General features: G+C 40.9%; 1 protein-coding gene across 3 annotated transcripts in view; it reads right to left on the minus strand.

Moving 5' to 3' along the window:
• mcf2l2 (MCF.2 cell line derived transforming sequence-like 2) overlaps nt 1–26,872 on the minus strand; it is a 155,853-nt gene that overhangs the window by 65,580 nt on the left and 63,401 nt on the right. For all 3 annotated transcript variants that reach the window (XM_083911079.1, XM_083911078.1, XM_083911080.1), the window contains exons 16-19: nt 8,087–8,153; nt 7,135–7,250; nt 2,543–2,612; nt 186–278 (exon numbers count right to left, since the gene is read on the minus strand). In XM_083911079.1, the coding sequence (XP_083767205.1) occupies nt 186–278; nt 2,543–2,612; nt 7,135–7,250; nt 8,087–8,153 (346 nt within the window). The remainder of the gene's footprint in view (nt 1–185; nt 279–2,542; nt 2,613–7,134; nt 7,251–8,086; nt 8,154–26,872) is intronic.

A 26,872-nucleotide genomic window follows, 5' to 3' on the forward strand; every position in this document is an offset into this window, starting at 1 on the left:
TGTGTGTGTGTGTGTGTGTGTGTGTGTGTGTGTGTGTGTGTGTGTGTGTGTGTGTGTGTGTGTGTGTGTGTGTGTGTGTGTCAGAGAGATTTACACCCCTGACTCCATGTGAGGACGGCAGAGGAAAGACAGAGAAATCTGCCTGGGAAAAGGAGAGGGGGGGAGATTGAAAGTGTGTGTGTTACCTGAAAGAAGAGGCTGTCTCCACACTGTCTCCATAGGACTTCAGAGCGGGGTTTATTCTGACAGTACTTCTCATACACCTGAAGCTCTTCTTTCTGAAAACACAAAGACATGACTGAGTAAAGAGGCACCTTAAATCATCCCTTGTCACTTTCTGCTCAATTTCAGCTGCTGTTGGGAAATTAAGTCTATCAGTTCATCATCACTGGCTGATAGACCTCATCTTCTTATTACGTATCTTTGATTAAATGTGTTTACATATTAGTAATTAACCAAACACATGTTGGGGGAAAGATACTGTGATTTTGTTCACTCGAAATCATACACACACACACACACACACACACTAAAGACCAGAGAGATTGCAACAGGACACTGTCCAACCCCGTACATCCACATGAATAAAAACTATTTTTTCCCACAGTTGTTCTTAAAAAGTTTTCCGTTCACACGACCTCGTCTCAAGAAATATGTGTCCACACAAAACCAATGAAATGTGTGCCATTGTAACTCTGCCACAGAAATACACCAATACCAGAGAAGAAGAGACGGCGCATGGGCATAAAGCTCCGAAAGAGGTAGCAGGGTTAGAGGTCAGGTCAAAAGGTGGGGAGATGACATCATTGCTTCAAAAAATAGGCAAGAGCGGTTTCAGGCTCCCATAACGCCACCCCCGTGTGGATAATTGGCCAAATGATAAAAAAAACTTTTGCAGTTACAGCAAAATGCCCCTTTGGCACCTTAGACTAGTTCTGTTTTCACACCTGCCTTGTTTAGTGTGGTTGACTAAAGCCTGGAGCTTTTATAACATTGGTGCAATTTGTTTTGGCAGGTGTGAACACAGTAATCACACTTTTGGTGCGGACTAAAACAAGTGCACTGAGACCACCTTGGGGGAACATTCTCTCATGGTTTGTAGTGAACAGTTCTGAATACTCTTAGACTGCAAGGGAAGCTCCGCTTCCCCTAAAATGTCCCCAAAAAAGTGGTGAAATATGTACTGCTGTGTGTACAGACTAAATAGAAAGCCTTCATCTTTAGTTCAGAATTAGCTCCTTATCACAGGTAACCGGAGCAACTTCCTTCTCATTCATCCCCACAGCACCACAGCTCTTTACACAGTCGGATGCTCAGCTTCTACTGACTTAAATAGGGAAGCGTAGAGTGGGTTGTTCCACTGCAGAGAAACTAGACGCTTATTGGATAAAAGCTGGGCTTTGTCCCGCCCATCGGACACTCAGCGTCTATGGGGCAGTGGGCCGGCCCATAGACGCTCGGCTTCTGCATGATGATTGGATGAGCTGACTGAGGCGGAATCCTTTTTTGATTGACAGCTAAATGGCCGAATCAGCAATCTTGAAAAATAAACAGCCACCGGAGCATTTTCCAAGTTTTTCATTCTGTTGTTCTGAACTGATCCGGAGGCTTTACCGATCCCCAGAGACTTTGTCTTTGTTAAAAACGACTAGTGTTGTGTTTGGAGACTCTGTTCTGTCATTCTGTGGTTTCTTTCCCCAACCAGCAGCGGCAGATGTGGAGCTTCTCCCCTCGTCACTTACACTCACACTCACACACAAACACTCACACTCACACTCACACTCACAGGCAGTCACACTTCACAGTAGCCTGGCGCAGCAGCTCCAGCTGGACCAAGACTGTTTAAGCAGCCTAGCTCTGCTGCCATTGGGAGGACCATGGTCAAGTCCCTGGAAAAGACGCCTAGCTGGTACGACAAGGTCACAGATCCTTTTCTTGAAAAGGGACGATGGGTAGAATTTACATATAAATAAACAAACACATTTATGATGGAGTCCGGAAAAATTAGCTTCCCCTCTTTGAAAGACCAGCAGCCACCACTGGTAGTGAAGCATTTTGGTTTGCTTGGGATCAAAACTGAACCATGGTAAAATGCTCCAAGTTTACAATCTCTTCAACTGATTCCAAAGCAAACAAACTATACAGGTATAGAATGCCCTAAATGTAATTAGGACCCAGCCCACATGGGTACCGCCTGGTCCTGCACTGACCTGAAAGGCTGTTCTTGACCATCCTGCCATCCTGTCGGAATAAGTTACACAGGCCTCTGATAAGCTATTTTGTTTTTGTTTTTACCATTTTGGAACCGCTTGATGTAAAATCTGAAATTATTTTACTTGAGTAGTAGTTATATCACACTATAAAACAATCCTAAAAAGTAAATAAGTAGTATTATTGAAATTACTTTAAGCACTAAAAGTAGATAAAAATAAATTATACTGAATAATATTTAACCCTGGGCTAAATTAACAACAAAAGAAATACTCATGTAAAATACAAGCACCTGAAAGTGTACTTGGGTAAATGTTTCTAAGCTACTCACCCTTTTGAGAAAACAGGTTCCCACCAGCTCTGGTTTCTCTGCACAGTTCTCCAGCTCCCTCAGAAATGTCCTGCAGGGAATTTATCAACAGACACACTGTCATTTTTCTTTGATGAGCTGTAAGTCAAATTACTAATGTGTTTAAGCAGTTGCTGTGGTCGTTCATCTGGATCTTTTTGGGTAAGTTTCATTTTCAAACTAAGTATTGATGTGTCAGTTGCCCCAAATATCAATTGAATGTGTCATTGTTTGTATCCGTTAAATATGGCCACCATGTAAAAAAACATCTCCCCTAAGAAATAACCCTGATGATGGCATCAAGGTAATCTAGGTTTGGACCTGGAGGTCACAAAATATTAAGAGGATGTGGTGTTTGAAAGAAAAAGATGTTGGTTGCATTATGGAAAGAGTGTCTTGAACTTGACCTATACTGGTGAAATGAAGGTAGAATACTTTACCATTGTCTTTTCATCTATCTCTTTCAAGTTTCCTAACTTAATGGAGGTGAAATACTAATTTGCTGGAGTACTCATTTAAAGCAGTGGGGACAAAAACAAAATACTGTCTTGACTCCTTACTTTGTGAAATGCAAACTCAAGGATTTTAAAGAATTGGAAAGAATCCCAGCCACAGCTCCACCTCACACCGTTATCATTGTTGTACAGATAGATGAGGGGGAGCTCTAACAAGTAGACAGGGAGAGAGAGAAAAGGAAGTGTAAGAAGAAAGAAGAGTAGATGGAGATAAGAATGGAAGGGAAAGAAGAAACATCTCTTTGGTTCAGGCCTTTGGGGAGTCTGAAATCGTCTTGGGACGCCTGTGATGTCTCTGAATTGTTCTGCTTGTTGACAGTTGCTTTGAAAAACGATCTTGTCGGAACAGACATTTTTGTTTGTACGTGGAGCACATGCAAACCCTGAGGATACATACAGGACTGTCAGTTACAGGGTTGAGCTACAATTAAAGGAAGTAAACGCAAACCAGCAGGCTGGCACTGTCTCGATTTCCAAGGGGCGTTTTCTTGCCTGATATCTGACAGAATTATCTACTACTTTCACTCTGTTACCATCTTCAGTCTGACACTGCATGCACTCAAGCCGATTTCCATGGGGGAGAGGGATTCCATTTTCCCTAACCAATCACAAGAGACTTCCTGTCTGAGCTGGCTAACTTCTGGTTTAGCGCTATGCTAACTTGAATGGGGATAGTTAATTCAATTATGCAGCATTTTGCAGAGGTTGTGACGATCCAAACAACTTATCTACAGTTTTACAGCTGCAACAGAGTAGGCTACAGCGGAGCCTATGATGTAAGCATGTTTAACTAACTTGGTTGGGATTGGCCAATGATGTAAACACTCAGTTTGACAATGGTGATAGTCATGGCACTGGATGGATAATCAATATGCTTTTTCACTGGAAGTGAATGTTTTAGGGCGCACTCACACTTGACATTCGTACCGTGCCTCTTTCATTTGGGACCGTGCCTTAAAGATATAATCCCTAAGATTTTTGTCTATTTAATTGTCTGTTACGTTCCTCTCTATCACAGAGTGAGTTAAAACAATGGTGACTGATCATGTGACCCACTAATGAAAGCACTTGTTGTCTTTTTGCTGAGTATTCACATCCCATGTGTCTGTGGACATTCACAGGCTGGATGTAAATAAGCCGCCATGTTAGTGACTCTGCTGACAGCGGTTGGTCTGTCGGTTATGCTGCATTCACTTGTAATTGGAAATCAGGAACTTCCAACTTCTGAATCAGGCTTGTAGTAAGGACAGAAGTGTAATAGGAACATGTGTGTTGAAATGAAACAAACCTAACAAACCTTTCTCAAATTGCTTAACAGTACACTGAAATGTGTTTCTGAAAACATTTCAGGCAACAAATTGCCAATACAATACGTCTTACGCCCCACATGAAATAAACGGTTGTGATTGGTCCGTCAGATCTCAGATTTGTCTGTTTCAAAGCTAACAAGCCAGTGCTCTACAGCTCAGATATGCCCACATCCTCGCTGTAGAAGTTCAATATTCCTGTTGAAACTTGATTATTTGGCCTACTGTGCTAAAAATTCAGTTTCTTTGGTAATTCCTTGTCTTGTACATAAACCATTAGCAGTGAGGATGCTGACATCGCTGACATACTTTTTTTTTACTTCTTTGAGAGTAAGTAAACCTCCAAACATTGATGGACATTTAAGTGCAATTCTAGATATTGTGTTGTAAAAATGCATAGAGAATGCAATCTACTGGTTGAAACACATCTGTTTAATTGAATTTTGCTATTGGCTGACCCAAGCCCTCTCCTAAACCAGCGTCTCCTGACTCTGCACACCGTGGAGAAAAAAGAGTGTATCTTAGTGATGGCAAGGTTGTAACCATAAACTGTCTCCTTTCTCAAATTGTCTGGACATTGGAGGGCGTCCCAAATGTGCAGGTCAAAGTTAATTATTAAAAAATTAACTTAATTTTTAATTGTTAATTGTTAAAAAACAATATTAATTAATTTAATTTAGTTCATGACTTATTAATTTATCAGGTTCACCTGTAGTGCTCTGGTCATTAACTTGGGATTCGAAAGCCTTCAAACAGAAGAGTAAAGGTGCACTCCTAAGGATGGACATTGAACCAACCCACACGCTCGACCACCACAGCAATGCCTCTGTACCTAATTGTGTTTATGATACAGTATCAGTGCTCCTTGGTGTGGTCACCAAGCACTTTGTAATGAGAGTTCAGGAACTGCAGGAACTGCAGGGAGATAACGTGACTTTAACTGGATGTACCGTCTTGACATAGTTTATTTGATGTTCCAAATCAAATATCTTTGTTGTAACGTTTGATTGCATGGAAGACACTTAGAACTCGTGTGTGTGTGTGTGTGTGTGTGTGTGTGTGTGTGTGTGTGTGTGTGTGTGTGTGTGTGTGTGTGTGTGTGTGTGTGTGTGTGTGTGTGTGTGTGTGTGTGTGTGTGTGTGTGTGTGTGTGTGTGTGTGTGTGTGTGTGTGTGTGTGTGTGTGTGTGTGTGTGTGCGCCTTCAGCAAACAGAGGAGCAGGAATGCAGACTGTGGATTGACAGATGTGGGAGTGAGTGTGGAAGAGAATGGAAGACAAAGCAGACAATCAATGTTTGTGTAAACTACAGTTTTATCATTATTTCGAAAAAAAAACCACCTGTAAAAATCATCTAGAAAGGTACATATGTATATTTATAAGTACATATGGTAATGTGGGGAGTAGGGTTTCATTTTGGAACTACTGATGGGCACCTGGGCTACACTGTGGTGTAGTGGTTAGCACTGTCGCCTCACAGCAAGAGGGTCACAGGTTCGCATCCCGACCTTGGCCTTTCTGTGCGGAGTTTGCATGTCCCCCCCTTTCTGCGTGGGTTTTCTCCGGGTACTCCGGTTTCCTCGCACAGTCCAAAGACATACATGTGTTAGGTTAATTGATGAGTCTAAAATTGTCCGTAGGTGTGATAGACTGGCGTCCTGTCCAGGGTGTACCCCGCCTCACGCTCGATGTCAGCTGGGATCGGCTCCAGCGCCCCCGCGACCCCGACCCCGGGATAAGCGGTTGAAGATGAACGAATGAATGATGATGGGCACCTGCATACTTTCATGTGGAAATGACAGTTTTTGACTCTGTTAAAGAGACGTTAAGTGGTTACTGAGCTGACAGATTGATATCATGAGGTTCATGGAGCATTTATTTCCAACCTGTCAGATACTTCACTTTGAACCACTGTCACTGTATTCTTAAAGTATAATTCCAAAATTCCGGCGTATATCATTCCATGTCCTTTATCAACACTTGCACACATCAAATAAGCCATCCAGACAGTTTTTTTCGTGTAACAACTATTAAAGGAGAAATCCCGTAGAGTCGCTAACAGCCGGACCTGGCTAACACTGATTAGCACGGGGCAGTACAGTGAAGGCATGAAAACATTTTTTTTAACCACTAATACTGCTCAAAATAACTGCAAACCTCTGCAGTAGCATGAGAAGAGTCCTGACAGAAGAGTGCTTTCTCCCCCTTCCTCTCTTTTTTTTTTGTCGCTCCAGATGTGAGATGCTTTTGCTGCCGCCATTGTTTCATTTCTGGGAAATCTTTGCTCGACTGCTAACTGTTTTAAGTTACAGAGATAGTTTATTGCATTTGGGGAGATTTTTATAGAGCAGCAGCACTGTGCCCCCTGTTGAGTGCATATATGATGAACACATTTCAGATACCTTTAGCTCATTATTTTGGCTTTCCAGGCTTTCTGTTTACTGTTTCTCAGTGTTCTCATCAGTCTTTTTCCCATCTGCAGCAGGCGGCCCTTTTCAGTTAAAAATGTTCTGATCACCCATCACATTGACATGACAAATCAAATTGGTGAACATGCATCAAAATAATCACCAGGTCTCTGATGACCAAACTAACCCAGTAATACTAAAATAATACTAATACTCTGACTCTTCGTCACATGGTTCTGTCTCTATCTATGTCTCAGTTTCTCAGCCCTTGTATGTGAGCGATACCAGTGTTTCCAAGATACAGTCGAGCATGAGTCAGGGCAATGTACAAAATGCATTCCACCTACCTGTTGTGAAATTCATATATCTCTGGCAGGTTTCCAAACAGCACATCCCTTTTGTTCTCCAGGGACGGAGGGATGAGGTGGCTGAGCTCGGAGTTATCCAGCTCTGCAAAATAACCCTGGGGACGAGGGTAGAATGATGAGGCAGTGAAGAAGAAGAAGATAGCAAAATTTGCCCTGTATTAACTGGTAAGTCAGCAGAACATGTCAGCTAATCATTTCAACCTGAGTCAATTGGGAAATGAGAAACAGAGACTCTTAACCTCTGCCAGTGTAGAGACACCTACATTATGAGTGATGAGAATAACATACAACAACACACCATGTTCTGCTTCATGGAATCAATACACTGTACCCTCAGAATGCATTCCTGCTTCAATTCAGCCTCTAATGTGCGTAATTAAGAGCCCCAAACTTGTGTTTAAAACAGCGACCAGGAGCCTCATGCTTTTGACGCACAAGGCTAACCACTGTGGGAGCAGCATGTGTTTTACACGGAGGGCTACCCAGGGCATTGACAAGTGATGCTACAGGTCCCTGACAAAAAGTCAGTTTGTGATGAGTTGGGATGAGAACGGGTAGGTATTAGAGCAGAATTGAGGACTGTAGAGACCAGTCCGACTTAAAGCTATGGTCTACCATTTGGACTATTGGTATTTACTATAAATATCGTTTACACAGCGATTATGGTCCTGTAGTCCGATCTGCACAATATGAATAGCAAAAAGAACCAAAAAAATCGTCTTTCAGCCGTAGGTCTGCATAGGAATTAACCAATGGGAGCCATCTGTCACGGAATGACGAATGACAGATTTTTTCAAATCTGTCTCAGAAGTTCAACTGATTTTCAGAATGTAGACCACAGCTTTAACATTGTAGGACTGCAGATGTGTTGAATGTCAGTATGATGCGATGTAAAATGGGTAAGACAATTAAGCAGACAGAGCTACTGTACCTCCATGATGCTTTGCAGTTCCTCCACATATAGCCTCTCTGTTTCAATCAGCTCAGTCATGATGTGTCTGCGGAGAAAAAGAAAAGACGGGGTGATTTTTAATGCAGAGCAAATCATAACGAAACCTTTCTGGCAGAATTTCCCCCCAAAATCATTGATTTATTCATCCGTCCAATTTTTCTGTTTGCAAGCTGACAAACAAACTTATAAATCAGTAACCAGCAATCCACTTAAATGTTGGCACAGCAGTAATGTACAGGAAAAAACCCTAAAACAATCTTTTTTTTTTTTTTTAAAGAGTAATTTATGGGTATTTGGAAGAGCAGTCTGATCAGACTTTATCAGAATTTGTTTCCCAAAAGACAAACATGGCACCATTACAAAAGAACAAGGGAAACTTGCACTCGCATACATGTAGTTACAAGTTCTAGCCATTTATTTTGCATGTAGTGCAACATAAGAAGATCCTCATTTGTGGAAGAAAACTACCAACAAGCTAAAAAAAAGATACAGGACTCTCCTGTGAGAGTCACTCAGGTTCATCACTCCTTCCACTATATGTTATGTTGCTTCCTCTAAATTGGTAATAGATAAATATTAATGTTTAATAAGAGGGACTAGATCACTGTGAGTCATCAGGAAACAGGACTTTCATGTCCAGCTTTCACAAGTTGCTGAAATGCTGATGGAATCCTTCCACCCAAAGAAAGTTAACTTTTTGGCTATACTAGCAACAGGGCTCTAGGAAGGCCAATGTCAGTCTGTCGGTCCAGATTGAATTATTTCGACTATTGGATGCATTGAGTGAAATTTGGTATAGATATCTATACGCCAGGATTTACATCCAGGATGTAAATATCCATACTTGTGTTCTCTTGTGCACCTTAGTACAAAACTTAAGTGATTTAAGAGGTTTTTTTTATGGGTACTGAAGCACAGCTAAATGTTTAATGATTAACTCTATTGAATGTGGAATATAAACAGGCATGACACAAGGACAGTAAAGGATGATACACTAGCTTTGTTTGTAAAACCCTATACTGCCTCGACGGTGTCCAATACATTCTGTTAATATTCATAAATTTAATTAACCTAGTTTGAAAATCAAATAACATGCACTTTATATTATGGAGGATACTGACCCATTCTTTTTTTTGTAAATGTAATTCTGAAATCTGTAAGTGATGCTTCATGGCCCCTTCATGGTTGAAAGTTTCTTACAGCAAGCTATGAATTTGCACATCCTGCCAGTATTGTTGTTTGTCCAATTTAAATTTGGCAGGATTTGAGGTCCTGCTCTTTGTAAAGGTCACCTATCACTGCAATACGCCATTGCCACCACAGAGGTAGTGTTGAGGAAGGGGTCAAAATAAAGAATCTTTGCAGTTTTCTTTCAAACTGTGTTGAAACAGGACAGCCAAGAGAAGAGCAGGACAAGAGTGTGCTTCTGCACTGAACCCACTGTAGAGGGAGAGATCCATGTGCCAGGTGTGATAGGCAAAAGGTATAACAATGGTTAAGAAGTAGGTTAGGTATCCCTATTCTTCCCGATCCGTCCTTTTTTCCTACACAGTCCTACACAGCTGTTTGAACCTGTGGACTCTCACTGGCAGTGCTTGCAATAGTAGTAGTTAGTGTAGTGTAGTTAAACTAGTTAAACTTCATCTTTAAGAACACCTAAATTTAATCTCAGCACCCCTAATCTCTTGGGGTTCCAATGTTAAATGTATGGTATGTACAGTATCACATGAAACTAGACAATCTAAGGAATCCATTGGTTCCAACCATGTCAGCTTGTCTGTTTGGTGAGGGAAAAACTGGCATGGCCATTTTCAAAGAGGTCTTTTGACCTCTGACCTCAAGCTACCTGAATGACATAAGAATTATAAAAGGCATGTTTTGACACATTTTCTGCTTTCCCATCTGAGGATAGCTGAATAATTGGAAATTAGATCCTGGTATTTGCCCAGGAATTTGGAGGAAATCCTTCCTGTTTTCAGGACAAAATACTATGGTATACTGTCGGTCAAACTCCAACAACAGTGGATCCCCTGTTGGTGGGTATGTAGGAGACAGGCTCCTACATACCCACATCTTTCAAACGCCATCTTCCAGTTTGTAACACTGGATTTCTGTTAACTGTTTAATTTAATTTCTGTAAACATTCTAAGCTAAGCCGATCATAACTGATGACATTACTAGAGCTAGTTCCAGAAACAAAGAAGACATTACACAACTGTGTTACCTCCTGAGTAGTACTCCTTGTGACAGGTAAACTGAACCTTGTGTAAAAATGAGTTCCCCTTCAAGGTGACATCTGCATTATTACATAATTTTGAGTCTCCTTAAAATCAAAGTTTAAGGCTGAGTATGAATCCACCCACAGAGGAAGAAAGCTTGTGAGTGAGTTGAGACCTTTTTATCAAACTGGTTTCAAGCCTTTATTATATCCATAAAATAAAATCCACATGAACAAAGCAAATATGTACAGCCAGTAAGGGTTCTTTACATTTGGGCACTTGCTATCACAGAGAGATGTGCTAAGAGGGTGTTTAATGTTCACTACAATTTTACCACTCGATAAACCTCTAAGAAAATTCATCAGATGCTCCCATCAGGAATATCACATACACATACATGAAATGGAGTAATGGTTGTTGTCTGTGTGCATATTGAGCTCCATCATTGGTCCATGCCCAAGTTCTTTGGGAACTCTGGATAAGAGGGTGATGAGGAAGATGTGTTGTCAAGGGATGTTCACCCCCTGCACAACATCTTCAATAAAAGTGTAGGAGCCAAAGGTTTCTCCAACCCAGATGCTCCACTGAGAGATTTAGGAGGTCCTTTGTTCCCACAGCAATCAGACTTTCAACAATAGCTGTTGATATTTTGTGACTTATGCCTTTGTTTTGATTTATGATGTTGGTTGTTCGTAACTTATGCTGATGGTATTGCTGTGATCATCGTGTCCTTTCAGTGCCTAAGTCTGGTGCTAACCTATTTATTTATTTGTTGTTGTAGTGTGTGTGGTACTTTGCCTTGTCTTTAGTATCAAGTGCCCTGTTGATGTATGTTCTTGTGTGTGGTGGTGGCAAATGAATTATCAAAGTGGAATCAATCAATCAATCAATCAATCAGACAGACTTTTTAGGTGTCTCTCTCGTCTTTACTACACATCTGTGCTGCTCATCTGAGCCCTGAGCTCAGACCCAGACTGTAACCAAAGCACTTCTCTCTAACCTTGTTAAAACTAAGAATGTGCACAGAACAGGCACACAGAGGGCTCGTCTTATGTGCTCATTACCTGCATCTGTACAGCTACACAACAAAAGTGCTGGTGCTGATTAGTATAATTTCACACATGCTCATGCACACAGACTCAGACTTATCCTCCTACTGACGTACAGCCATAATTTGGTTTAATGCACATGTTGTGTGTATCAGCTGATGCAACACTGAGGATATGCATTTCATATAGGCATATTGCTGAACATTACCAAATAATAAAAGGATGTTTTTTTTTGCTGACAAAAAATAGTTCCAAGCCAATGAATAATTACACAAAACGCTAACTGCACTGCATTCATAACTGTAAATAAAGCTCACTCTACTGGACTTTACTGTTTTTGTACCAGGCAAAATGTGTCTGTCTGCAGAAAAAAAACGTTGCCATTGGACATTTCTGCAACCACATATGAAATATATTCACACCCTTTTATATCTGTATGAGACATATCAGGCATTTGACTGACAATTTAAAACCGTCTGAGTATAACAAGCCCCTGCTAAGGAAGGAGGTCGTGGTAGATGGTTGGGTAATACACAGACCAGACTTCACACAGGAGGCCGAGGTTTGTGTCTCATCCCATGTGAAAGAGAAACTCAATTACATAATTACAGACATACGTATTTGAACCCAAACCATGATCTTTTCCTAAACCTAACCATGTAGTTTTGTTGTCTAAACCTAACCATGTAGTTTTGTTGTCTAAACCTAACCATGTAGTTTTGTTTCATAAACCTAACCATGTAGTTTTGTTGTTGTCTGAACCTAACCATGTAGTTTTGTTGTCTGAACCTAACCATGTAGTTTTGTTGTCTAAACCTAACCATGTAGTTTTGTTTCATAAACCTAACCATGTAGTTTTGTTGTTGTCTGAACCTAACCATGTAGTTTTGTTGTCTAAACCTAACCATGTAGTTTTGTTGTCTAAACCTAACCATGTAGTTTAGTTGTCTAAACCTAACGATGTAGTTTTGTTGTTGTCTAAACCTAACCATATAGTTTGGTTGTCTAAACCTAACCATGTAGTTTTGTTGTTGTCTTAACCTAACCATGTAGTTTGGTTGTCTAAACCTAACCATGAAGTTTTGTTGTCTAAACCTAACCATGTAGTTTTGTTGTCTAAACCTAACCATGTAGTTTTGTTGTTGTCTAAACCTAACCATGTAGTTTGGTTGTCTAAACCTAACCATGTAGTTTTGTTGTTGTCTAAACCTAACCATGTAGTTTTGTTGTCTAAACCTAACCATGTAGTTTTGTTGTCTAAACCTAACCATGTAGTTTTGTTGTTGTCTAGACCTAACCATGTAGTTTTGTTGTCTAAACCTAACCATGTAGTTTTGTTGTCTAAACCTGAGAAATAGTTTTGGTTTGAATTCACAATGTTATCCACATTGTTTATAGTTACCAGGATTTTGGACATAAACTATTTTTTTTACAATACCACTTACTTACTATCTGCATTTAGTAATTAAGGAGTCCCTTCCTTTACAACAGTCCACATGTGGAAGTTGTTTTTTTGGAAAGTAGAAGCTAGCTAGCTAACACCTGCCCATGTCAGCTCCTGCAGGATGGTTAGATTCAGTTTGGTCGCCACAACTGGCTCCCATATTTGGGACTGTGTTTCCCAGCTGGTGTGAAACATTTCTTTAAAACGTCTGTGTGTATCTGTTGGGAAGTAACTCATTTACACACTAATTCATCTCAAAGTGAAATTCCTCCCATGTGCTTGCACATATAAATACACTGCCTAAAAGAAAGCAGAGACAGGGGGAGGTGGGATAAAGTGAAGGGGAGGTAAAGAGATCTCCCTCTGCTGCCTGGTGGTTCCTCCCCCCTAGACAAACACACACACACACACACACACACACACACACACACACACACACACACACACACACAGTGTCTCTGTCACCGGCAGCTCTCACTGGGACCTTCAGCGCGATCCGAGCTGCGTAAGTTGGCTACTACATCTGACAGGGGAAGAAGTGAGAGGAAAACCTGAATGGCAGGTGAAATAAAGAAAGAAGAGCTTGGAAATAGTGAGGCAAAAAGATTGAGTGTCACAGGTAGACAGACACAAGAAGAGAGTGAGTTTACAGGAGCTGAGCAGAGCAGAGGGGGAAGGTTTATCTCTACTTTACATCACACATGGACTGGACACAGGAACAGCCCGGTAAGTCAGGAACACAGTGTGTATGTGTGTTGGGTGTTGCTCTAAACGAAGTCTATAATACCTTCAGTGTCAGCTTGTAGTAGCAGACTGACAGAGCTAGAGAAGTAAGAGGGGGGAAAACAAGCTGGATATGTCAAGATGATGAAGTCAGACATGTAAATAGTCCCAGAACTCAAGGCACCTTTTCACTGGGGCTCTGTTGGGAGGCTGCCTCCAGAGTTTACAGGAGTGTCCCAGTGAGAATGAGGGAATGAATCACACTGAGACTCAGCAGGGTTAGCAGGAGGAACAGAGCAAACAGGATGTGAAAACTAATAAATTGGCGAATTCTCTGCAATAGACAAGCCAGCCAAAGTTGGATGTGTGTTGACTTTATACTCAGATTCTACATGTTTGAATGTGTTTCTATAATAATTATGTTTGGTTTCACTGTAGATTGGATTTTTTAGTAGTCTAAATGCTGTTTCGGCCCCATTTGTATATTTTTTAGTTAGATTTATAGTGGGATTCCATTGATGTTATCATATGGAACTTGGTTTTTGTGTTTTATATTGAATTCTGGCTCCTAAACTGCCACATAGCCCGGTTTTCACACTGTTCTAGGATTTGTATCCTTACTGTTACTGTAGCCCAGAGCCAGAAATTAGGTCACATGATTAGAATTAAGTTAAAGGAAATAAAGTTAAGATAAGGTTTAATGGAAAGAAATGACTCATGCAGTGTTTTTAGCATATAAGATGAGTGTGTGAGGAGAGTCGCTCTTGGTCTGCCTCCAATTGTGTTTAATCTAAAGCCAAGATTACAGACTTATATAAGTTGATCTCTCACCCGAAAAAAAAGTTCTGCAGTCAGATCTGTAATGGAGGCAATCTTTCTCTGGGTATTGCCAACTAGTTCTGAATTACAACTCATCTACATCACTAACTACATACGGTACATGTGTTTGCGCACTTTGCCCTTACCAGTCATTAGTAACTGTCGTATTCATTCTAGTTACATCATTTTCCATCAACAACGCAGTGGTTAGCTGCCAGTGGCTTATAAGGCAGGGATAAGTAAAGATATTTCACCAACAATGGTTAATAATTGAATGTTGGTTTTTAAGTGGGTGTGCTTTGACTTGTGATTATTTCACATGAGTTAATTTTACCGGTGAGAAGACTGTGATGAAAACAAAATCACTCTAAAAATACGCTTCGAAAGACTTGGAAATTGAATAACAAAGACTAAGTAAAGAGAGAGAATTTAAAAAAAAACATTTTTTCTTCACTCTCTTTTCTGTGTATTTTGTCTGTTTTTGTATTTTTAAACATTAGCAATTGTAATATCCTAGAAACCTTGCTAGAAATGTTGTAAGAAGCCCCCATTGTTTTGTTTTTTAAAATCCTTAAAGTTAGCAGAGTCACTAACATGGCGGCTTATTTACATCTAGAGAGGGAATGTCTCCACAGACACACAGATGTGAATACTCAGCAAAAAGGCAACAAGTGTTTTCATTAGTGGGTCACATGATCAATCATCATTATTTTAACTCACTCTTTGATAGATATTAACTTAAAAGACAAGTAAATAGATGGAAATCTCTGTAAACAGGACAGACAGCTAAACGTGAACACTAACAATAAAACACCGCAGATATCTGAAAGTTCAAACAGGGACACAGGAGAGAAATTAAACTTCAAACCCCAGAGATTCAGTTAGAAGTTACAAACGTGAAAGCTAAAACCCGCTCTCCTGCACAGATATGAGTTGCAGGTGCAGTTTGACGTTAAAGTTGGAAATGGAAATGTACATCAGCGCAGCATGTTTTGGCTCAACATGACCATAAGTGCCAATGGAAAAGCCCATCTATATTTGTTGCCATTTTCTAGATCTAGCAGGACTTTGATAAAACCCCTAGACCTAAAAAGAGAAGCTGTGGGTAGTGATGCATTTGCTTTGTATCCTATATGTATTGTTTTCATTTGTAGTGCTATAGAGCAAGGGTATATTACTAGTGTGAGAACAGGAACCGTAGGAGTGCTATCTATCTATAATATTTTTTTTAAAAAGCGCCAGTCAGTAGACTAAACTTATTTCCGTAAGTTTCACTTTAGAGCTGGGCAGTGTGATGTAACATTTCTAAATATTTTGTAATGTAGAACAGTAAAAAAAATAAAAGTTTATTAGAGTTTGTTGCGTTGCAACCGCATCCAAGCAATGCCCTGATTATCATAACTGAATAAATTAAACCAGACCAGAATAATTATTTAAAGAAATGAGGAATGATGTGAAATAATGCCTGCTTCTGTCCACTACCATTATGATATGATCAGGAGTTCTTTCATGAAGATGATGTAATTAAAAGAGCACCAGCCAATCTATAACAGTGAAAAACAATGTCGAAAACTGGATGGAAATATTTATCGGACCACAGACAAGAATTCGCTTGCTGGCGGGGCACCCGTGGTCCTTCCTGCCACTACACCGCAGCAGGTACTGCAGCTCTGGAGACCAGAGACGTTAGTGTCTGGGGTGGCTAAAATTCAGCCAGCTGAGTGCAGTACCCACAGTCGGGGGTCAGAGCAGGCTGGTGTGTAACCATTCATTCTCTTTATTGTGCTTCCACTGCACTGTGCTGCATTTTACTACATAATACTACATATTATACCATAAACCTAATTTGGGTGGGGACCTTCGACAACAGAAAAAGATGGGACTGTTATATTCAAAGCTGCTCATTTACAAGGGAAGCAGGTCTCATAAACAAAGGCCACACAGACTTATGAGTAATAGCTGTTTAGAGAAATCCAGTACCAGTAAGTAAACAAAGCAGGATGAAGTCATCTGCATTGTCTGCTGCAGTAAAGGAAAAATGCAAGTTGGTTGGGTAATCTGGGCTTTTCAAGCACCGAGACCTGCTTGGTGTTAATGTCAGCACCGAAGCATTGAGCATTGATTATTTGGTACCACTTGTTTTCATATGCTGTTCTCTTCTGAGAGTTAAAGGAAGAAACAAACCAAAGAAGGCTTTGAGATAAACAACAACAGATTTTCTTACAAGTAACCACAAGCAGATGAACCAGTAGTTTGATCATATTATGGTTCTGAATTTTAACTATTGTGAAGGGCCAGATCATGGTCCTGTGATGCCCCTGGGCACCTGTCTTCTGGAGGGTAGCTACTTTCCTGTATTGATGTCTGTCTTGCCTTCCTCCTCGCAAAATCATCCACCAGATCATCAAACTCTGACTGACAGGCTCTGATAGTTTGTTCAAGTGACAATAACGAGAGATGTGTTTGGCACATGCTACTCCACTGCTCATTTTTAAACTCCCAATGACTTGTACTTTGCCACTAGGACGTTAAGCTGAACACTCACTCACTCTTTAAAACACCAAGGTGCCTGGGGAACCTCAAGCATGGAGAGGTGTAGGCAGCCCTAGTGGTCCGGTCCATGCTAGAGCCTGCAGCTGTGAGATAAGACCACAATCTACACAGCAGGCTGTCACTTGACTCAACATTTAGTCCACAGCTAGATATTATGGCACAGCATCAAAATGTACAATCCCCTAAAATATACGAATAATCAAATCCTAAAAAATCTAATTTCTTTTAAAAACTTAATTAAAAACACTTTTACACATTAAATATTCTCTGTGTGACTTTCAGGAAAGCCTTGTTATTGACGACACAGGTGGCTGTTGGTGAACTGCAGTCAGCATCCTGTTGCTCACACCTGCATGCTTGCATCCTCCACAGTTGCAAGCAAGTACTGGTTAAAACATTGAGACTGAACATAACTGACCAACATCATGTTGGTATAATGCTGTTAAATGAATTACAATCATATTAAGAATATCGCTAGCTTGTTGTTTGCAAATCAATCCATCAGCCAACGTCACAAAGTTTATGTGAGCTACCATTAGAAAGCAGGCTAATATTAGTCGGCTACCTGTAACTTGCTATGCTGCATGGATCTGACTGGGTCATCCCTATGTTCCCCTGGTCCTATGTTCCCCGGACACATAAGCCTCTATCTTCGCTGATTTAATTTAGCATTTTGTTCGGGTTAGGGGTTACGGTTAGGGTTAGGGGTAGTGTTCAGGTCTACATGGGCCTATTTGCCTTGGATTGCAGCACTATATGTGGAAAAAATAACAGAACATAGGACCTGGGGTACATAGGACCTGGGGAACATAGGACCTGAGAAACATAGGACCGGGGAACATAGGACCTTGGGAACAAAGGATCTGAGGAACATAGGACCTGGGAAACATAGGACCTGGGGAACATAGGACCTAGGCATTATAGGACCTGGGAAACATAGGACCTGGGGAACATAGGACCTTGGGAACATAAGACCTGGTGAACATAGGACCTGGGGAACATATGACCCAGGGATTATAGGACCCTGGGAACATAGGACCTGGGGAAAATAAGACCTTGGGAACATAGGACCTGGGGGACATAGGACCTGGGGATTATAGGACCTGGTGAACATAGGACCTTGGGAGCATAGGACCTGGGGAACATAGGACCCAGGGAGCATAGGACCTGGGAAACGTAGGACCTGGGGAACATAGGACCCTGGGAACATAGGACCTGGGGAGCATAGGACCTTGGGAACATAGGACACTAGGTCACATAGGACCCAGGGATTATAGGACCTGGGGAACATAGGACACTGGGGATCATAGGACCTGGGGAACATAGGACCTGGGGAACATAGGACCTGAGGAACATAGGACCTGGGGATCATAGGACCTGGGGCACATAGGACCTGAAGAACATATGACCTTGGGATCATAGGACCTGAGGAACATAGGACCTGGGGAACGTAGGACCTGGGGAACAAAGGACCTGGGGAACATAGGACCTGGGGAACATAGGACCCGGGGAACATAGGACCTGGGGAACATAGGAATACTCCAAATCTTATCGTATTCGTATTCACATATAGTGTTCTTTGCTGGTGATTTTACAGCTTCTACACGACATCCACACATATCACTCAAGCATTGCATAGCCTACAGTTCTGTTATTTTTCCAGTTTCTGTAGGTGGCAAAATGCTCATTCTTTACATTTCTGTCATAGATTCTAAAGAAGCAACGTGCAATATCACAAAAATAGGTAACACTTGATATCAAGGTCCTTATAAAAAGTATTAGTTCATAAATAATAAGTTCTTATAAGATGCTTATTAACATTAGTGTGTAGTGTTAATAATAGCATCATAAACATGTTAATTGTTAGATTATAAGACATTTAGAAGCAATTATAAAAAACACGGTATTAAGCACTTCCAAACAGTTAACTATTTATTTTGCAGCTATCGCATCTCAAGCAAGAAAAATGCCTGGCTAGGATTAATAAATCCTTTATTATGCTCATAAATGTCTAATGATTTTACAATAAATGTGTTCATGCTGATATTATTAAGGCTTAAAAAATAAAACTTAATAATGTTAATAAGAATCTTACAAGGCCTGTATTACCTATAAACTAAGGACAATGTGCCCTAATTTTTCAGAAGAATACATAATCATACATTTTCTTTTTTTATTTATTTCATCCTACGTTACTCCAGATGTTGAATCTGTTTTGTTCAGCTAATACTCCAACTTCAGTATGTGTGTGTGTCTCTGACCAAAGAAGGTGATCCTCACTCTGAACAGCAGCCGTAGAGCAAAGTGCACATGCAAAGAAGTGTGTTCAAAGAAAGGGGCCTCACACACACTTATCGGAAGATGGCCTCATCCATATTCTAACAGGAAACAGAAAAGGCCTCACTTCCTCACTTCAGTGTCTACAACAGCAAATTTCCAAAGTGTTTGTGAGGGGATCCTCTCATGCTATGTTTAGCCATAAGACCTTGTGTTGTCAGAGCTCACTATTGTTGGCTGAACTCAGTGTTCAGTCAAAATATGCTGTGGAGGAAATATGTGTTGAGCCTATTGTGTGGCAGCATTGCACACATGTCAGCAGCTTCTCTGCTCATGGGCTCTGGTGGCTAAAGCCCCTCTATTATAGCTCTTTGTGCTTGGTCGGCACTTACATTCACAGCTCTGCAAAATTAAAGGCAGTTAGCCAATGTGGTGGACAGGCTGTTTTGTGTTGGGTGGTGTTAACAATATACAATGATGATTTTATGCCGCGCCAGCCCAGTTAGGGCTGTTATAATTCTATTCTTTTTTAGTTAACTTTCTCATGTAACATTCCTGACACAATGCTACTAACGCCTAGAGTTGTTCCAATACTGAACCAGTAGCAGAAATACTGTCTGGAATGCTGGCATCAGCAAAAACACAAATCTGAACATTAACTTTTGGTAAACTAGATGATAAAAGATTTGATCAGGTTTTAAAAAGAGTTTCACCTGAGCCAGGCCTTACACAATGATAACAATCATATCACATCCCTCACTACATGGTAAATAATATTTTTTTTTATTACGCACTGGTATCGTATTGGTATTCAGTATCAGCCAATGCATAAGTTTGAGCATCGGAATCATAATCGTGGAGGAAAAAATGTTATCAGAACATCTCTACTACTATGTTTTATTATGTTAAATGGTAAATGGTTTATGGACTTGTACTTATATAGCGCCTCTCTGGTCTTCTGACTACACAAGGTGCTTTCACAGTGTTTGTCAAATTCACCCATTAACACAGACATTCACACTGATGGGAGTGGACATCTACATACCATCTAATCTAACCATTCACACCACATTTACACACCCATGCGCAGCACGAGGAGGAGCAATTCAGGGTTCAGTGTCTTGCCCAAGGACACTTTGACATGTGGATTATTATTATATTATATTCGTATTTTAACCCAAACTACTATCTTTTCCTAAACCTGACCACAGAGTTGTTTTACCTAAACTCCCCATGCATTAAAAAGTGATGTCAAAGGGTCCTGACTGATAACAGCCTTCTGAACCTACTGGTAGGTGTAGCAGACCTGTTCTAACTAATAACCACTGATAACACACATTCAATGGCGTAAATAAATGAGTTACAGCTGACCAAAGGCAGATGAAAGTTGACTAACCAACTTGTTAGGGATTTTGCTTGGTAATTCCAGGACATAGACACTGGGTCTCCGAGTGAAAGTTGGAATTACAGTGCATTACATATATGTATGAACAGTGAAAGAGGACAGTCTGACGGACCTCACAGCCACAGGATTGAGGAGTTCAGTTGGGTTGACCCTTCACTGTGTTCCTCTATTAACTGTTATTGATATGACCAACAATGGTAGGAAGAAAGCAGGTTAAATATAAGACTACCCTATTCAGACATTTGGTGCCTTTCCACTAGGGTCGAACACCTGGAATGAGGCAGGCCTATCTCACTGAAATGCCCCTAATTTGCATGTGAGTCGTTGGAGCAGTTGTTTGAGCGGCCGTTTTTTGGACCTGAGAGAAGCCCGGTTGCTGATTGGATGTAGCTATCAGCAGAATGTGAGGTGTGGTAGAACAGACGCAACAACAACACGGTGAAGTAGAGCAGAAACTTTTATCCAGTGGTGTAGAAGAACACAGCACAGAAAATGATCTGTGCATGTGCATCTCTGCACAGGCTTGTTAAATGAGTGCTGCAGAGACCAGGGGTCCGTTTCACAAAGCAGATTAAACAAACTCTGAGTCCAACCCTGAACTCTGAGTTGATCTACTCTGAGAAAGGAAACTCTGAGTTTTCAGTTCCAGAACAGCAGATTTGCGTTAGTTTGATCAACTCAGAGTAGTTTGACCTGGAGTTAAGCGCGTGCACCACAAGTATAAAAAGACAGCATCAATGGAGCCCTGATTCGACAAGTCTTCATGGCAACGGGAAAGCGAAGGGCTACGCTACTACTGGAATTGGAAATATTAATGCGCTCATACGGGAGTTTGAGCAGGTTTTTCGCCGAAAGTGTAACACCACTGCAGCAGCAAAAGAGAGGGAGACGGCGTGAGAGAACATTGCTGCTTGGGTCAGTGCGTAAGTTTAAATGTAGTCCTGTTGCAATCACAGTAATATCACAGGGGGAACTGCTTGAGTGGAAGTCTATTAGTTTATTTCATTTAGGTGCAGTCCCACAGGGGAGAAGCACACTTGGCAGCAGCTTGTGATGAAACATAAAAACATTGTTCAAACAGGTAAAACATCGGCACAATCTCATGGTGACGCCTCATTTTGAGCATGTTTTACATTGTAAAGTAAATATTACCGTAAGTGGCTGTTTTATATGTTGTATAAAAAACTCCCATTTGCAAAAAACGCAGCGCAACACACAATATCTGCTGGGATGTGAGAGCATGACTTTGGTTGGTAATGTTGGAAATGTAAGGACAGATGAGGTTGTGTATGTTAATGATGGACTGTGACATGAAACGATGTTGTGCCCTATTCAGCACCCCTGCCGTGAAATGCACCCCCTCGCATTATAGGTGATATCGGATATCTGGATCAGAAGGCTGTTGTTTGGACCTATAGAAGTAGTTTATATACAGGTAACCACATTAAAAGCACAAACTTTTGAACCTATGAATTGCAAGAAAAGCTGGGATGATATTTAGGAAACACTAAGTCAAATACATTCTACTTGCTCAAAACATACAAAAAGGTGTTGTTTTGTGTTCGCTATTATCCAAGTTTGTGACTTTAAAATCTTTAAAATAGTTTAAAGACTGTAAGTAACCAGTGTTCTGGCCGTGGGTTACCAGGATATATATATATATATATAAATATATAAACTACTCCTAAAGGTCGAAACAAAAACCTTCTGATCCAGAATATCACCTATAATGCGAGGGGGTGCATTTCACGGCAGGGGTGCTGAATACGGCACAACAACTACGGTACTGCTGGAAATGCAAGGACGTCTGATAATCATCTCCCGACAAATATTTAATTCTCTGTGCAGTAATGCTGCACCTTCATCCACGGGATCATTATCAAAAGGACATGCCATGGTAGTGGAAATAGTCACCAGCTAATAAAACTTATAATGACAGATTTTTGCTATGATTTTCTGAATAAACAGACGGAACTATACTACGGCAAAACTCGCCCGCTGACTGAATGAATGAGGAAATCAAACACCGTGTGTGGCTGAAAGAGGGCGGAGACAGAGAGGAACTCAAGGTTTTCTGAGAAAAACCTGCTCCCGACCAGGTTAGGTTCAGAGAGCATGTTACCATGGTAACTGACCGAGAGTTTAAGTTACCTCTCTGTGAAACAGGCTAGAGTTACACTCTTTCTCTGGTTTGAATTACCTCCCTTTGTGAAACGGAAAACTCAGAGTTTCCCTCATTTCAGACTCAGAGTTTTCACTAAACCTGCTTTGTGAAACGGACCCCTGGTTTGATTCTGACCTGTGGTCCTTTGCTGCATGCTCCCTCTGTCTCTCTCTCCTCCATTTTTACATACAAGCGCATACACACACACACACACACACACACACACACACACACACACACACACACACACACACACACACACACACACACACACACACATACACATACACATACACACACACACGGAGACACACACACAGAGCAAGCGGGGTGACAGTCTGTCTGTCAACACTTTTACAGCGCCCAGAATCTTTAAGGTGGAGTGTTTTCTTTCTTACTTTTACATAAATTGATGTTGTTAATCATACGGGCCAACTTAAATAAATCTACAACTATTCTGTATTTCTCACTTTAGAGCATATCACTGATCAGCTGATCACCGGTGATCCAAACCCATTCAGAGTGATACGTCACCTCCGGAGTCTCATACATCCCTCTGGGACCTTTTTAAACGCCCATTTGAGAGGGAGTACCCTGAAACTTTCCGAGCGGCCACATTTTACCCAAATGGAAACACGCCTATAAGTTTAATGTGGGGACGTGGGGTAGGGTCATTTATAACAGAGGTTTTAGTCCTGTCCGAATGCGCCATGTCAGAAATGATTCCAGAGAATGTCACTTTCACCTTCTGTAAAAAGGTCCGGAAAAATCCCTCAGGTAAAACTAGTCCTGTCCGAATATGACCCTCTGTAAAACATACGTTGATATTCCGTCATATCCTGTTAATACGTAGTTTCCTTATTTTTCTGAGCATGGAGGCGTTTGAAGATGCACTCATCACTTTTTTTATATTTTTTAGATTCTGTCCTTTGGTTTCGTGTTTACTTAATTTTGTGATATCAGGAAGCGACAGGGAGGTGATGGCAGTGCAGAAATCAAGTAACCCCTCTCACCTCTGGTAGAATACAGAGATTTCCTAATCCTAATCCACATTAAAGTTATCCCGTCCAAATAGCGCTAAAGACTGCAAAGGAAATGGGAAAAACACCAACATCATCAGAGATACGCAGCACATGGCATGGGTCAAGAGAGCAAACAGGATGCCCCGTGCTGTCGCTTTGTGATTAGTCACATGCAAATGACAGCTGATAAAGCAATATGCTGTGTTCAGCAGTGTTAGTGACAGAAGAATCCTCCGCACTGAGTCTGACCCCTTCACCCTGTAGATTACGGTCAATTTGGTTAGTTGTATCACTGAGTTACTGTGTGGAGCCATAAATATTTGTTTCCTAATTTTCCTACTGAATGTGAGATGTGACAGTCTCAGTCTGAGCCTGTGTGTTGGGACTATATTTCTGTACTGTTGGACCTTTCTACAGTATAGTGTGCAGTAGGGAGGTGGACAGTAATATTTAGTTACGTGTGTGTGTGTGTGTGTGTGTGTGTGTGTGTGTGTGTGTGTGTGTGTGTGTGTGTGTGTGTGTGTGTGTGTGTGTGTGTGTGTGTGTGTGTGTGTGTGTGTGTGTGTGTGTGTGTGTGTGTGTGTGTGTGTGTGTGTGTGTGTGTGTGTGTGTGTGTGTGTGTGTGTGTGTGTGTGTGTGTGTGTGTACCAGTGTCTTATCAACTGTAGGCATGTTGATTCATTACTGTTAAGTGAACGGTCTCCTCCTATCAGAGCCTTCTGTCGTTTCCAGGAAAAGCACCATCATATCATTTATTTATCTGCACAAACAGGGTCAATACGCGCCTAGAAAAGTGTATATTTTGACAGCACAAAATTACATGTGATCTCATAAGTACTCCTATACGCATCCAGTGATATTATAGTGATAATATATATTACATCTAGAATATTATAAATATATTAAAGTACATTAAGATTGCTTTAAACGTGCACTAGTGTGCCACAGCTTTTTTGTAATAGTATATGATTTGAATATCATAATGAAACTGCAGGATAGTGATTCAAAATAAACTGTGTAGTCAGCCAAAGACACATATAAAATTTCTGTGGAGCGATTATGAATGTTGAATGACTGATACCAAGAGGAATGAAAAATACAAATTACACTGAACTCATAATAACATCCAAAAATTACAAGACCAGTGCTCTACAGTTATAAAAAAAAACTGTGATCACTGAGAAATAGTGATATCGGACAAAGATAAGCGCTAAATTATTTGTCCTTTATCCCATATTTTGAGCCTGACTGATTAAAATCAAAATGGTCTTTATCAGGTAAAGATGAAATGTAACCAGCATCATTGTGTCCTGGGAACTACTGCGGTAAGCTTTTCTGCTTCTCTAGACTGAAAACGTCAATGTAAGGCATCTCAGTGAAAACTCTTCTCCTGTGTGGTCCCTCGGTGGAGGAAGTAGTCAGCAAAATCATCCCATGGTCTTTTTCGGCACTTGCACACATCAAATAAGCAATTGAGAAAGTTATTTTCATGTATGAACTATTAACGGAGAAGTCCTGTAGAGCCGCTAACACTGATTAGCTCGGGGCAGTACAGTGAAGGCATTCAAACATCTTTTTTAACCATTAATGCTGAAAATAACAGCAAACCTCTGCAGCAGCATGAGAAGAGTCCCTACACAGAAAACAAAGCACCAACAACGTAGTTAGTGAACCCAGAGTTTATAAAAATAGTGTTTTAAAGACTTACCTACTGGCACCTGTACCAGCTCCTCTCATAGTAAAGTCCATTCAAGTGGATTACCAAAGTCAATCCCAAAGGAAGGAGCCCATTGGTGCTTTGTTTTGTGTGTAGGGACTCTTCTCATGCTACTGCAGATGTTTGCTGTTATTTTCAGCAGTATTAGTGGTTAAAAAAGACGTTTGAATGCCTTCACCGTACTGCCCCGAACTTATTAGTGCTAGCCACGTCCGGCTGTTAGCGACTCTACAGGATTTCTCCTGTAATAGTTTGTTCACAAAAAAAACTGTCTCAATGGCTTATTTGATGAATGTAAGTGCCCAAAAAGATCATGGGAGGATTTCGCGCTAGAATTACACTTTAAGAACTGTTTGTTTTCAAAGGCTCGTGGACGTAGCATACCCGTCGAGGTCCACTTTCTCAACTTGATCCAATCGTCCTCGCCTACTGGAGTCGCCATCATGTCAGACTTTGACTATGCCTTATTTCCTCTTACTTAAAAAGTGCATGTATGTGACGTTGGGGGGAGGGAGATACGTCCATCTGGCTGATATATACCTCCAATGAGAAATTAGGGTCTGATAGGCCACGCCCCTAATTATTCATACACTTTAACTTCCAATAAAATGAAAATTAACCTTGTCCAAAAAAATGTGTTGTCATGGAGATATGACCTAAACATACAGACTAGAATGTTCTTTTGTCCCAGGCCTTAAAAAGGTTTAATGATGCTGTGTAAACGGCCTGTTTAACATGGGGGACAATGAGAAACTGCTCTATTGTGCAAACTACTCCTAGTGGACACTCAGAGAACTGCAGTTTTTGGCACTTCAATACTGGATCAACCAGGAAGTCGCTGTGGTTGGGGCTTGCCTGTCACCCACTGTTCACCAGTCAGTTGTTTAATGGAGTCAAAGTCTATGTAGGGTGGGGGTCGGCCGGTGGATGGGTCAAACAAATACACGACTTTCACCCAGGAGACCACGGTTTATGTCCGTGCATCACTGTATTAACGTTACAAACACACTAATTATGACCCCGCCCTGACCATGTAGATCTGTTTGATTTCACAACGTTAATCACATGTTCCCTGTGGTTAAAACAGTGACAGTAGTGACGCCAAAGGGTCCTAACAAAACGGCCGTATGTGATCAGTTGGGATGAGAATGAGCTGGTAGTCATGTGATTGTTTGTCAAAAAGAAGGTAACATTAATTATATAGACACTGGAGTGGAATTTGTATGAGGCTGTGCATCATAACATGGACCCACCCAACTAATCTGTGGTTTGAATTAATTTAATTGATTAGTTGTTGCAGCCCTAGAATGAAATGGAGTATCAGTAGAAAACTGCACATTTGTAAATATAACTTCTTCTTAATGGTGTTCTTT

Source organism: Echiichthys vipera (genome assembly GCF_963691815.1).
Source record: "Echiichthys vipera genome assembly, chromosome: 3".
NCBI classification, from domain to species: Eukaryota; Metazoa; Chordata; class Actinopteri; order Perciformes; family Trachinidae; genus Echiichthys; species Echiichthys vipera.